Source organism: Salvelinus fontinalis, chromosome 4, assembly GCF_029448725.1.
Source record: "Salvelinus fontinalis isolate EN_2023a chromosome 4, ASM2944872v1, whole genome shotgun sequence".
NCBI classification, from domain to species: domain Eukaryota; kingdom Metazoa; phylum Chordata; class Actinopteri; order Salmoniformes; family Salmonidae; genus Salvelinus; species Salvelinus fontinalis.
The window spans coordinates 70,819,184-70,834,126 of NC_074668.1; the positions used below are offsets into that span (position 1 = coordinate 70,819,184).

Sequence of the window (14,943 nt, forward strand, 5' to 3'; positions counted from 1 at the left end):
CACACTGTAATGTGTTCACAGGGACCGATTGCTCAGCCATCTGTCCCTGTGAGAGAGGTGGCAGGAGGGCTGTGAGAGAGAGGTGGCAGGAGGTCAGTATGAGCCAGGCTGAGGCTGACTGGAGCCCACTTAGATGCAAGGCTCTATCTCTCCCTTCCTTCCTGGTCACATGTAGCTACTACCTGGGAACAGCAGGAACCATTGAGCTGTTGACTGAATACTGACTAAGCTATAGACCTAAAGTCTACTGTATGAATAGACAGACGACTGAGCGCAGGCAGCTTGTATATCAGGGATTTTCTCTCATACAAATAAAAGGAAACATTGGCGCCTCTCTGTGGTAGTACAACATTGCTGTCTAACATTGTCTACCACAGACAAGACATTTAAGAACACGTCTTAAAAAGAGCACCCTCTAAGACATGTAGACATTCAATGCAAAACAATTACATAACGAGAAACAAAAGTGAAATCCTAGCAATTAATTTATAGCTCAAATTGATTCATTTACATTAGATGTCACGTCTATCTAAAGCAGGGCTCTCCAACCCTGTTCCTGGAGATACCCTCCCGTAGGTTTTCCTTCCAACAGCCGTTGTAAAAACACCTGATTCAGATGATCAACCAGCTAATTATTAGAAGCAGGTGCGCTAGATAAGGACCGGAGCGAAAACCTACAGGACGGTAGCGCTCTCCAGGAACAGGCTTTTTTGTTTTGGTATGCATTCATTACTTCTCAGACTATAAGAAGAAAGTCCCATTTCCATGACTGTGGATAATGAAAATGCGACTGGCCTGTAATCTTTCAGCTGTCTTTCAATCTTTCAGCTATAAGCTATCAAAAACATACACATGGACATAAGGGGAAAAGGTTCACAGTTTGTGTCCAGTGTTTATAGCTTTGCTTTACCTGAGAATCACAAAGCACCCTGGTGGCTTAGAGGAGAGCCATTTTTGTTCAATCAGCTGACATTCACTTAATGAAGAATACATTCTTAAAATACGTATTTATACCCCAAATAAGCTATCTCCTACTGTACATAAACACGCCTGGTAAAATATTAAAGTTATCTCTGTGCTACTTTCTGTGATAAAAATATTTTATACGCTTTGAAATTTCTGTAGATAAAAAAAAAGGTACTGCACTCAAACACAGTCTTACATTGCTCTCTTCCATGTAAGAATACATTTATTCACGACAAAACCTAGAGTCCAGTAACTTAGTGTATAAAACAAATATATAATTGAAATACTATATCATGAGCATGACTTTACAAGTCATGAGCAGGAGGAGGCTACCAAAAACCACCACCCCCCCAAAGAGCATTGAGGAAAGGATAGTGGGTGATCAGAATGAGCTCTGACAAGCAGAGTTGGTGCTGTGTGCACGTGGCCACAGGGCCCTGCTAACACAGTGATATAAGATAGGGATACATCTTTGATGTGACACATCAAAACAAAGCAGCAGAAGCAGAAATATGACATTGCACAGTAGAAACCAAATACTGTAATTCAGTGTAGATGCTGAGAACATGAAATGTCTTTACGTTATGGGTGTTCAGAGTCAGCTGGTATAGTGTGGTAGTGTAGTGTACTATAGCAGGGGTATATCGCTAGCAACAACAGAATCAATTATTACAGTAGAAAGAGGAGAATGTCTTCTTTCTAATGATGTCAACATTGTTTCTTAACTCCTAATATTGAGCAAATTACACTCACTGGAGCCAATTACCAGCTGACACTGAAGTATCTGACATACTGTAGGCTACCAGTGCGTCAAGTGCCGCTGGCTGCTGGTAAGCTTTCTTGACATGGACATACATTTTTGCAAACATATGGCTAACCTTTGTTTAACCAGCTAAACAGCTGCTTCTAGCTAAAAAAAAAATGTGGGAGTTACCTTTCTAGCTAATAGGCTATGTTAGAGTTTACACTTTCTTTCCCAATTAAAATAATGAAAAACAATCTACCAAATCTATACATTTTTTAAAATGTTGATTACTTCTCCTTGCCATTATCATTCACTTGATGCACTTTTTGCTAAAGTATGATTGCCGGGTTGCCGGTTTGCTTGGGAGGGGGTCCCTGGGCAAAAAAAGGTTGAAGACCCATGGCCTATAGAAAGAGCGGCTGTGATAAAGACACATTTTTGGGGGGTGGGATAAACAGACACCAAACTCCTGCTCATGCTTTGACATGCTTCCCTCCCTCCACTTTATCCCCTACATCTGGTTGTCATTGTACTGTGGGGTGTTGCTGGAGTACTGCTGGTCCGGCATCATGGCCCCCGTGGCGGCTCCCATAGCTGCCTGCTGAGCTGCCTGCTGGATGTGGGGGTTCTTCCAGGCCCCTGTGGTCCACTCCTCCTGGGCCTTGCCTATGCTGCCCCCGCTGCCACGGTAGAAGTTATGGACCTGGAGAGAGGGAGCAGTGGGACGACAGGAAAATGTCAGGCTGCACATGAAGATGACAGAGAGCAATTGAGACCTTTGTTGCTGCCCTATGCACCAGCCGGCACAATGGGCATGAGTGAGCGACATAAAGATCACCATGCACATCTTCATGCTCCACGTGTCCCATGGTTGTGACGTAACACAGATGATACAAACTTGCCTTGGTGAGGGCGATGAAGGACAGCGTTGCCGTGGCAGTGAAAAAGAGGGTGGGGATGAGCATCAGCAAGGCGATCCAAAGGTTGTAGCTGAAGAAAGAGATGGTGGCCAGCCAGCCGCTGAGAGATGTAAAGAAGAAGAAGACACTTACCATTTGCCCCTGTAAACTAAGTATACCAAACATTAGGAACACCTTCCTAATATTGAGTTGTATCCCCCCTTTTGCCCTCAGAACAGCCTCAGTTCGTCAGGGCATGGACTCTACAAGGTGTTGAAAGTGTTCCACAGGGATGCTGGCCCATGTTGATGCTTCCCACAGTTGTGTCAAGTTGGCTGGATGTCCTTTGAGTGGTGGACAATTCTTGATACACAACTGTTGAGCATGAAAAACCCAGCACCATTGCAGTTCTTGACACAAACCGGTGCGCTTGGCACATACTACCATACCCCGTTCAAAGGCACTTAAATATTTTGTCTTGTCCATTCACCCTCTTAATGACACACAATCCATGTCTCAATTGTCTCAAGACTTTCAAATCCTTCTTTAAAAATCCTTCTCCTCCCCTTCATCTACACTGATTGAAGTGGATTGAACAAGTGACATCAACAACGGATCATAGCTTGCATCTGTATTTACCTGATCAGTCAATGTCGTGGAAAGAGCATGATCACTTTATGTAGTAGGCTAATATCTTGGCTCAGCCTTGAAAAAGTTTTGTGTCCCACATATAAAACCATCCATTTCTGAATGTTGACATTTATACACTTTATGGAAGCTGCCATTACAAGTATATCTGCTAATCAAAGTGAAGCCAGGTGACATTTAGCGCTTAACAGCCTTAAACTCTAATGACAGAATGAAGTCATAAATGTCCTGAGTGAGGCTATTTCCTGACTGTCATCTAATGCATTGTTAATGATATGACAAGGTGTGGTAATGTAGGAGGTTATACTGCTGTTGTTTTAAAGACATACATGTTTTGGCTAAACAGAGTTTGTCGGTAACACAATAACTTTCATTTATAATACTTTATGGAACATTTTTAAGCATTTATACATGTGTATAATCATTTATAATGGGCTTATTATTGAAGGTGATTTGAATGTGTAACCAGTTTACCAGTTTCCCCAGCCTGGGATCCCTATGCACTGGATAATACTGATGCCCACCTGGGCCATGAACACAAAGAAGAACGCCATGAAGTTGAACGAGCTGTCAGTCCTAGGAGAACAACAAAAAGGAATTGGAAGTACACGGACACACAACACATTATACAGTGTGGTACTTGTTAATAAGTAAATCCCTTTTCAAGATTTCGCTTGGCGGTGACTGATTTCCCTTGACTGACGGTATATCACTATGATCAAGCATAATGGTGTCATAGTAAGACAGGAGGGGTTTTCCTGACCACATAGGCTGATCAAGAAAAACTATGGGCCCTAGTTATAGCTTAAAACGATCTAATGGTAGTTGGATACCTTATGGGTGTGTCTGACATCCACTTACTTGAAGGCCTTGTAGATGGGCCTGAACCAACACACATAGGAGCAGGGGGTGAAGAGAATCAACCATATGATGGCCATGCCAAAATTTGTCACGCCCCCTCCACCCAGCATCCACACAAAGCAGCCCACCAGATTCACAGCCAGGGTGATTGCATGCACTGTAAAACACACCACCAGGAGAACACACTGTCATACACACCAGTAGAACAATGCAAAAGTATAATAATAACACCAATCAGGGAACCAGCTCTCAGATAAATGTGCACTTTCTGTCCACTCCGGTTCCTTGAGTGCCCTTTCTGCAGGTGTCAATATTTTTTTCCCCCTTCTCTGTTTTGCTCTAAGTCTCAGTAATCTAGCAAACCTACTCCTCTTAAGATCAAATTGGTTGTAATTAAAGAGCTGCGTGAGCTAGAGGTTCTGTTCCAGCCTGCTCCACAGAACTGCCACAGGCAGCCAATCAGCTTCAATTACTGGTCCACAAAGGGAAGAGATATCCCTTCATCCGAACTACAAACCCAACCAGAGCTATAATAATAGACCCATTAAGTGATTAGTCTTTTTTCATCTCAGGCAAAGAAACGAAGTGAAGGCTAGAAGTATTTTAATTGGTTACTTTTGAGTTTTCTGTACAATTCTGTCTATTCTTGACCAATACATCTAATGTAACAAGGGTGACTGTTCAATGAGATTAGTTAAATGGATTAAAATACATTTTAGAATGACTTGAAATCATGGAAACATAAACTCATAGAAACATCAAACATGCAGATCATGCACAACACACAAAAGGAATGACAGGAAGGATATAACACATTATTCCATCAACACTGTTATTGGTGTATAAGTGCAAACGCAGAGGTTCAGAATACCTGTGTAAATGTTAATCACTTAATGGGGGGGATCTGCAGAGAGAATAAAATGTAAGTCAATAGATGAGAAGAACGGGCACCGTATGCATAATCTCCCACCGGCCTGGATGAGAGACACACTAGTGGAGGCTCCTCAGAGGAGGAAGGGGAAGACCATCCTCCTCAGTGAATTTCAGAAAAATATAAATAGCGAAACAGTAAATAAGTTATCCTTTTTAGATAAAATGATATACACATATAGTCATGTCACTAAATAATTGATTTAGTCCATGCTCATGTTCATAAAAAAAAAAATATTCCCTCATCTTAAACGGCACCGACCACCGCTGACCTACACATATCTAGTTACAGCAGAAGACCCTCCGTCATTCTTTGTAGCTGTGGTGGATGAAGACAACCCATGTGGCATGGGAGAGGTTAACTGTCAGCTCCCGTGTGTTCACCACAATGATCTAATCTAAACAGTAGGCTACACTGGAGAGAGGGCTACACAGAAACTCTGCACAGAGCGGAAACTTGTTTCACACTATTGTGGCTTCCTGAACCGTACTGTCCTGGCACACTTATTTTCCTTTCACACGTTCCTTTCCAGCACAGTTCCAGCAACTATGGTTGATGAGTAATCAGGCCAGCGCAGCTTGGCTAGGCTCTCTTGGCTCAGCTCAGTAGTATGAAAGAAGTATAACAGTGCAATAAGAGATCATAACCCCTAAATATGTGGACTCTATGACAGAGTGGCTGACTAGAGTTGTTCTAGTATGGGCTGTGGGTAGTGGGCTGTGGGTAGTGGGTAGTGGGTAGTGGGCAGTGGGCACTCACAGATCCACAGGTGGTAGAGTCTCTTGCACATGGTGCGATGCTGTTCAGGGATCTCCTCATCAAAGTCCTGGTAGAAACATGGCTGCAGGGGGATGAACCCCGGTATTGGAGGGAAGTTATTCTCTGCTGGAGAAATGGCAATCATACATTAGTGGCATTGGCAGGTGTGTCATGTTAGGCTAGATACTAGTGTCTGTATGATTGGTTGATCAGAGACTAGCCAAACAATACTGTAAATGACTTTCATAGAACACCATGATCATGTAACAAAACATATACATACTGTGTGTCAATTTCAATTCATGCAAATCCTTACCAGCCATGACTGTTGGTTTTGTTGTTCAGATTGTTTTGGTCCTCAATCTTTTGAACCTACAAATAAAGAAAGTGTAGCTTTGTAAATGCAGTCATTCTAAAACTCAGTAACAACACTGAACATCAGCTTTCTCACTCACAGGTGAAATGTATTTGCACCTTATATTAGTAGGCCGAACATAATAATTGAACAAAGACTACTGACAGAAAGAGATGGATCAATTATGCCAGTGTGCAGTTTATGTGTGACACCACTTGTGACATACTGTAGCTATGCTATTTATCCTAAGCAGTGTTTTCAAGATCTATAATCTCAACGTTGTCACTTGTCACATTCGACTGAAGAGATTTGCTGACACACACGCAGAGATGTGTTGGTGGCATCGGCTCAATGGTGGCTCTTCAGGGTTTAAGAACTGGGATCCTTCCGGTGCGCGAGTAAAAGTGGAGACTCAATAAAGCAGCCAGAGTCTTCATAGCCTAACATTCGTGGTGTTTTTATTTGAATTCGCTGAATAGACCCATATACTACCGGTACTCACTTCAAGTCAACCCGCTATCTTTGAAGTTAGTGCTATCCTGATAGGGATCAACTGACCCTAAAGGCATTACGGACTTCCATTGGAAACATAATCTGCTTACCTCCTGTCCTGAGCGCACTGTTGCTATTTACAATGTCCTGTCCCTCGGCTGCATGCTATCAGTTCCACCTCATCGAATATAAGGAATGACAAAGCTTGATAATGAAGAGATAAAGTAGAGTAAATCACTGTTATTTAACTTTTTATACGAGGTCGTGGAAGTAATGTATCTCCAATGCCGTAGCTGTCCTATCATTGTCAGTAAATCTGCTGTCCCGTCAGTCCTGACCAATAGGTACACTGCTCTCTACTCGCGATATCTGCGTCTTAACATTATTATCCAATCGCTATCTGGCTCTCCCTCGTTCCATGGCGGCTGCTCTCCACGGTGCTGAAGTTAATAGCCCGCTGTCTACAGAGAAAGCGAAGTAATCTGTGACCTATTCTGGTGTTACTGGTGCGCTTCGATCATTTCACTCATAATGATCACCAAATGAAAGTTTATGAAATTAATCAAATACAGGATTATTATTCAATAAGTATCTAGTAGTATGTATTTTGGTTAATTATTGGCATAAAATCTTTCACCTAATGTTTGATATTCACATGCAGAAATTATGGTCAGCAATTACGGTCTGTCAGGGGTCTCATTTATACTGTTTGATAGCGGTCATGGGGTTTATGGGCAGGACTAACATTGTTTACTGTTTATTAATGTCTTCTATCAATAATGTACAAAACAGGAGGGGATGTTAGCCAGCAGATGGCAGTGTTGATAGGGGTTTGTTTCTGGTTGGCCAGCTAGGGGGTTCAGTTGAGCACCGCTTTACTGATTGGAGTTACAGTATCATCTATCTATCCCCTTGACATACTCATCCTATGAATGTTCCTCATCTTGCAGAGTAATATGACATTTATGTTGTAATGCTTTATGATGGATGAATTTAGCATGCAGACCTTTTCACTGTGCTTCTCTTGTTTACAGTAAACCTCAACCTTTATGTTCAACACTAGTTAAACATTTTACACATCTATTCCAACAATAATGACTGGCATACCCAAAATGCACTGTCTGGTATAGCCCTTCCTTCATTGTCCTCAAATAGCTTAGCATGACAAATTGGATGCATTGACCATAGAGCCTCTCCAGCCCTTTTCAGCTACAGATCCAATTGTCCCTATGTTCAATTACTCATATCCACAACATTAATAATTCATACATATATGGTGCCCAATCAGTGATTCTTTCACAAAGTTAAAATATGCATATATTTGCATGTGATGAATACGTACTTGAGTCTTGGACTCTTGGAACACTAGCCCTCGGGCTAAAAGAGATCCTTACTAAAAGTCAAATCAAGTCTGGGGACACAATTGAAGAAATCTACCATAAAATGTGTGATTTTGTAAAATATTCTTCGACATATAATAATATTTATAGTGTATGAGTCACTATATTTGCTTCTAGTCTTTTCCATCGCTGAGATAAACCCCTCATGTTTGCTCACCACATGTCTCTCTTTTAAAACCTTATCAGGATTCTTCCAGCCACTTACATTTTCACAAAGATGAAAAAAAGAAGAATAACATTGAAATATCAAACAGACAAGACAGTATAGCCTAGCCTAGCCGCTGAAGTTCAGTTCACGTAAGGACAGAGGCCGTCAGTCATTTAGCTCCTCTCTCTAAGGCCAGCCTGTGATTTATTTCCACCGGTGTCTCCAAACTCATATGGCCCTGTGTATTTCATTATGGTGGCTGGCTGGGTGGTGGGGGCTGAAGGTTAGCCGGTGAGACAGGGACAATGAGTCTGTGTTCATCAGAGCTGGTGACATAAGCTAAGGTTAGACCTGACGTATGGCTGACCGGGAGTGATACAAAGTTTTTAAAAGTATAGCTATATCTAGATCCCTGGGCTGACTGGGCTCTGCCTGTCCCAGACACAGCATGAGAGAGAGAGTCAAGTCCCTACAGAGCATCTAGAGAGGGTACCTTGTTTGCATTGTAAGTTTACTGTGCTTTCCTGTAGGTTAAATCCTGAGTCCATTCTAACATGAATCCAGGTGAAACTTGCATGGTCATTATTTGAAAGTGCTCGTACAGCAGCATGTATGGACATCTGGGGATTCCTGTATCAACAGGCTAAGGAGCTTAACCTTGCAGTGCACTGCATGATACGTTGTTAAATTGTAATTTGATTTCCACTACTTGGCTTTTATTCTGCATAACTAAAGCCCTGTAGTAACCTGATTCTTGTGTTGGCAGGCAGGGGCCTTGCTTTGAAACCAACAGGCTGGAGGATGCCAAGAGCCCCATGCTGAGAGGAAGGGTGTGGGAGTCATCACAACAAAGAAGGAGAACACAGGAATCCTGCAGTAGCACTTCTGTTCAATGACCTTTAGGGGGCACTGTGATCCACTTTTTCTGAAGCTGTGAAAGAGTGTGAGCGAGGTCGGTCAGTATGCTACTGCTGCTGCTGAATCTACTTGGGTGACTCTGGGTTTGTTCATTTTCCTGTGCTATTTTAGATGGAGTGCTTCAAGAAAATGGCTTTTGGCTTGTCGTGGTTAACCTATGTATAGCTGCTGTGCCTATTTCTCTGTTTGTGTAAGTCACCTTTTTTTTCCAGAGCTGTGGGTTTCTACTTGTAGTTCAGAGTGTGGTCTCTGTCTTCACACACACACACAGAGAGAGAGAGCAAGAGAGAGAGACAGGCACTCAGAGAGTATGCTCACTCTCCTGGGTATCTCTCTCTCTCACTTTCCACCTTTCTCACTCACTCACTCTTTCTCTCTCGCTCTCTCTCGTTCATCTACTCTCACGCACACAGTATACGCAGGTATATGCAAAACTAACATCCACATACAGAGACACCATGTTTGCACATGCACCAGTGGAGGCTGCTGAGGGGAAGACAGCTCATAATAATGTCTGGAGTGGAGTATAATGGCTGGAATGGAGTGAATGGAATGGTATCCAAAATATTTACTCCATTCCAGCCATTATTATGAGCCGTCCTCCCTTTAGCAGCCTCCACTAACATGCACCCAGTACATGTGAGTTCAAAAACACTCCACACGCACACGCACACACACACAATTAGACACAGCACCCACATAACCCTTGAGAAGGCACTTGGTATGTGTACAGCATGCATAGCTGCTTTCAGGCTGCCAGTCATGTAAACCCCCAGCCTCTGGCTTGGAGGCCAATACAGTAAGTAAGATGCCACAGACCAGCCTATCTACAAACACGCACACGCACTCACACACACACTCTCTCTCTCTCACACACACACACACACACACTCTCTCTCTCTCTCTCACACACACACACACACACACACACACACACACACACACACACACACACACACACACACACACACACACACACACACACACACACACACACACACACACACACACACACACACAGCTTCAGGGAGAGGAAAGATTGCCCTGCACACTGTTGTCTCTACAAGAAGGCCGTTTGGCAGCACACCTCCCTTCTCCAATTAAACAGATAAGTGTTTTGAGGGCAGTTGACACATCTAGCAACAACAAAAAAGCTGATAGTACTCATATTATAAAACCACAAGGACTATTTCATCTTCCTGATGTGTCACATTGAGAAGTAATGGCAATAATTCTCAGTGATGAAATCCTTAAAAATAGCACGGCTGGCATCTGCTTGCCCAAGGAGACACATTAGTCATTGTCTAGTCTCCTCAAAACGCATGACACACATCACATACTATACAATTTAGCCTGTGACAAACTTACAGTATCAGAGAGAGAGAGAGCTCTGGAAAATGAATAAACAAGCCAATTAGTATTCAAAGGCCCCTGTATGCCTGTCCACAGGGCTGCAGGTAGGCATCTGTCCACTTGTCCTCACTAGAGACAGGTGTGAGATGGGGGAGAGTGGCCTGCGAGAGAGAGGGGCACCGCTGGGCATCACAAACCTCCCCCCAAAAACCCTGGCCCCTCAGCCTCCTATTGATCTGAAGTAGACGACTAAATGATCAATACATTTCTCTCCTCTGTGGAATAGTCGGCCTTCATGAAACAGGGTTTTTCCCTCTATAATGATCCTCTTTTTCTGAATCATTTTTTTCACTCAACTCACCAACTAACGCAGTGGATGCATACGCTTTGGAGCGTTGAGGATAAACAGGCCATATTTAGAAAAGCCACATAGTATTTGGAAATTTCACCATAATTGAGATGAGCTACTACACTCACAGAAAAATGGGTGCTATCTAAACCTAAAAGGGTTCTTCAGCTGTGCCCATAGGGGAACCCTTTCCACAGAGGGTTCTACATGAAACCCCAAAGGGTTCTACCTGGAACCAAAAAGGGTTCTCCTATGGGGACAGCCAAAGAACCCTTTTGGAGCCCTTTTTTATAAGAGTGTATAGTCCCAAATGGGTGATGTCATTTGAATCATTCCCCCAAATCTTCCCAGCCAGAGGAAATGTCTGTTTCCAGCTTATAAGATCTCTATGTTGGAATGGCTCTGAAGCTTTTCAGATGTAACAGGGGTCGACTAGGGGTCAGCACATCTCTGGGAGAGATCCTTCTTGCCTCCCTAACAGCAGAGAATGTACAGATATCAGCTCCATTCTCTTTACGTACGTGTAGCATGAACATATTCCATGCTACACATAATCTCCATCAAAGACTCACAGATGGTAATGTGAATGTCTTTGAAATGTTCTGAACAGGCTTTCAGGAGCTCCCTGCTTCCATTCGTAAGACTCCTGCAACTCTTCCACTTTTCTATCCCCCTCCACCCCCCCCCCCCTCTCTCCCCATCTCCCCCGTCCTTACTCCTTCCTATCTGACCCTCTCTCTGTACTCCATGAATATTCACCAGCGGCAGGTCCAGTCTCGACAATGCTTATTAAAACCATCTCTAATAACATGCACCTTCAATAGAAAGCCAAAACACAGATAAGAGTTGGCTGGTGGTGGGGGCTCTCTCTCCCACAGCTAACAAGGCCCCCATTGATGGGACACTTGAGACAACGACATGTTAGCAGAGCAGGACCTAGCTTTCCTTCCCAGAGCAGGACCGAGCTTTCTTTCCCAGAGCAGGACCGAGCTTTCCTTCCCAGAGCAGGACCGAGCTTTCCTTCCCAGAGCAGGAACGAGCTTTCTTTCCCAGAGCAGGACCGAGCTTTCCTTCCCAGAGCAGGACCGAGCTTTCTTTCCCAGAGCAGGACCGAGCCCCACAGCCTTTTACTGAGATTTTAAATATACTTTTAAGCTAATTAGGATACAAACCACTTCCTTCACAGAACATTGGTTATAGCCTGTGTTCAGAGGGATTCTGCCCACCCTGCTTCCCCTCCACTCCTCCTCCCTGGCTTCCCCTCTCTTTGCCCCTCTCAGCAGAGGAGATTAGGATGGGAAAGTCAGCTTGCCTCATCAGCTTGGCCAACACTGCATTGATGAGGCACAATGAGCCTTTTCTTTGTCTGGTTGATTACTTGATATATCGTCCCCTAGACAGAGGGCACATACTGTATGAAATGAGGACTTGATGATGAGATGGTGAATGGTGCTACTAGTGGGTGGATTCCCTCTAGTGGATAGAGAAAGAGAGAGAGAGAACGGTAAGGGGGGGGGGGGGCTGTGCTGACTATGTTCCATGGCCCAGAAAAGAAGATAGACAGAGTTAATGTTTTCTCTGCTCCCTCTCTCCCTCTCTTCACCCCTCACCTCTCCCTCTGTAGGCAGATTGGTAGGAGTGGGCAGAAGGCTGGGCTTTTGTGCCTTTGCCCATGAGATCATAACCCAGGATGTGCTCAGAATAATGAAAAGAGGGAGGCATTACATCATGAACAAACACACACACCCTGGTACCTCATTGAATAGTAGTGTGTGTGTGTGTGTGTGTGTGTGTATGTGTGTGTGTCTCTGTATCTGAGGTAAGTACATGTTTGCCTTGTTAAACTCTGAATATGAATGTCCTCCTCCCACCCTGTTCCCCCCTCAGTGCTCCAGGGTTGGGCATGCTGCCAGTGAGACCCCGGTGGTATTGTACTACTAAAGCAAACCATTTGCCCAGTCACCCTTAGTCTTGGTTTCTATGGAGACCCCTTCCTCCTCGCCAAGCATGCACTCGGCACCCCTCCAGCGGAACGGGGTGGGATAACACCAAGCCGGCCAATCACACACACTCACCTACTTTACATATGCAAACATGGACCATGAACTTCTCCATAATGCACAGTTTGCTCCCCAAATGATTACACTAGTGTTGGTTGAATGGCTGTTCTGAGAAGAAAAAGAGGTAGTAAAAAACTATTAATTTCACCCAAACCACTTTTGTTGTTTGAATTGCGCACTAATTGCATCATCGGACGTGTAAATGAAAAAAGAAACACACAATATACTTATTTTGGTATTTTCTCGTCCCCTGTAGCATGTTCTTTGTTGACATAACTCATGGTATGTTTGTCTGATGTAACATACCCTTTTCCACCAGAGGGCAGTGCTCTGTCTGTGTCTTCTCCTCTCCTTACTGTAGAGCAGCCCTGCTGCTGCCTGTCAGACAGATAGGTAAGTACACCTTGGGGGGGATGAAACTCAGCCACTGTGGAGGCTACTGCAGTCAGCACGACCAAAATACAAACACCTCGGCACTTTAAGAACACTGTGACCCCTACAGAGCACAAAGGCCAGGGCAGGAACCAGAGCCAGAGATAGAGGTCAGGAGAGATATGGGACCGTACAGGTGGCTGGGAGGGGAGGCAAGAGAAGAAAATGGATGCTTATCTCAACTAATTTGCATGGCCTTTTTGGCAACCAAAGTATACAGCGAAACAGGACAGGTTTTGGGCCTATTTGGTTTTACAATCGCTCTGCCTCAGCCTCTCCTCTGAGCATAGTAATCCTGTCTACTACTGCCATCCATTGTCCAATATGTAAAGTCCCACACACAACCAATCTCATTTTAAAAGGCCCTAGGAGAAGGAAAAATCTAATTTGTTCACACAGGAAAAACACAAACGTTGGGTTCATGGCCAAAATAAAAACTACTTTCTCTGTTCACTGAAGCCTGACAACTTTACTATCCTAATTGGCCTCATTAAGTGGAACCTCAAAGTGTGTAAATAATTTGTCTGCAATAAGCTTGCCCTATCTTTAGCTCTCTTGGCTCGCTCTCTGACTTGTTTTCGTTGTGAAGAGAAAGGAGGCCCAGAGTTAAAATAGCAGCCCATAGTTCCTGGAGCAGATGTAGGATCTTAATTTGATCACCCTGTTGACTTTCCAGCAAATGAAAACCTGTAGTGTATTTTAGTTTAAAAAAGGCGTCTGAAGTTTCCACTTTGAAATTTCAGACTTGATTTTACCTTACAAAAAATGGATCAACCCCTACAAAATGTCCATTGATTATAATCCACATAATAATTCAAATTTCCTGTTGTTGCAGGAATATTTTCTTGCTATAGCAAACTGGCTCAAATTAAGATCCTATATCTGTATTGTATTATCCTTTGACAAAAATAACCTTTGATGTGGTAATGAGAGAGACCAGTGTAGAATCACAGCCCCACAGATCTCAAAATGCGTTCCATCTGAACATGGTTTATTACGAGGCTTGTTTCTGTAGTGTTAACAAATCACAGATGGGGTAATCTTGTTGTTGTTCTGGCAGGTTCTGTCGGTTTGTGGTTGTGGGAGAATAGAGTGAATTAAGATCAGAGTAGAGTTGCTCAGGACCACGTCTCTTCTGTTGTTAACTAGCTCTGTAGCACTAGTAGGACAAATCACGTCTCATCACTTTGTAAACATGCATGTCTGGAGCACTGCGACTTTGTTTCTACCATGGGCAAACTAACATTTATGTAGTGCAGGGATGGGCAACTGGCGGCCCTTTTGTAGGCCCTGCGGATCAAAAATGATTTACAAATAATAATTTACAAAAATAATTGATGAACTTGGTTGTGGTCTCAACTTACTGGAATAGTAGAATGCATAAGGAGCAATTTCAAAACAAATTTGTGCATCAGCAGAATTTCACTTTTTATGTCAGTCGCTGACAGTCACCAATGTCAGTTAACATTTTTTAGATTGGTAAATTAGTCTAGCCAGCTATCTAAACTTGTAGTAATCATGGTCGAATTACCGACCTGGGGGCCCCCATTGATCTTTAGTCACTCTCACTCAGATATCATATTAAAAACTGCAAACATTTCTCTTCATCCTATGGCAAAATGTGTAG

At 43.4% G+C, this 14,943-nt stretch overlaps 1 protein-coding gene across 2 annotated transcripts; it reads right to left on the bottom strand.

Annotated features, from left to right (window-relative positions):
* On the bottom strand, positions 1-6,984 carry LOC129854305 (secretory carrier-associated membrane protein 5-like). Of its 2 annotated transcripts, none has more exons than XM_055921201.1 (7): positions 6,767-6,984; positions 6,126-6,181; positions 5,810-5,932; positions 4,120-4,276; positions 3,733-3,834; positions 2,614-2,731; positions 1-2,414 (listed from the first exon to the last, which is right to left on the bottom strand). In XM_055921201.1, exons 2-7 carry the CDS (start codon positions 6,130-6,132, stop codon positions 2,223-2,225), a joined length of 699 nt encoding a protein of 232 aa, XP_055777176.1. In that variant the 5' UTR covers positions 6,133-6,181; positions 6,767-6,984; the 3' UTR covers positions 1-2,222. The 2 variants fall into 2 exon arrangements, with proteins under 2 accessions (XP_055777176.1, XP_055777175.1); XM_055921200.1 differs by having other exon boundaries at positions 5,810-5,935.
* Between the last annotated feature and the right edge of the window lie 7,959 nt (positions 6,985-14,943).

Bases quoted from the DNA above. Each gene is read 5' to 3' on its own strand.
- LOC129854305 (XM_055921200.1), bottom strand. The intron at 3,835-4,119 runs GTAAGTGGATGT...TTGTTCTCCTAG, and splicing joins CCCATCTACAAGGCCTTCAA to GACTGACAGCTCGTTCAACT. The intron at 2,732-3,732 runs GTAAACTGGTTA...TACATCTCTCAG, and splicing joins ATCCCAGGCTGGGGAAACTG to CGGCTGGCTGGCCACCATCT.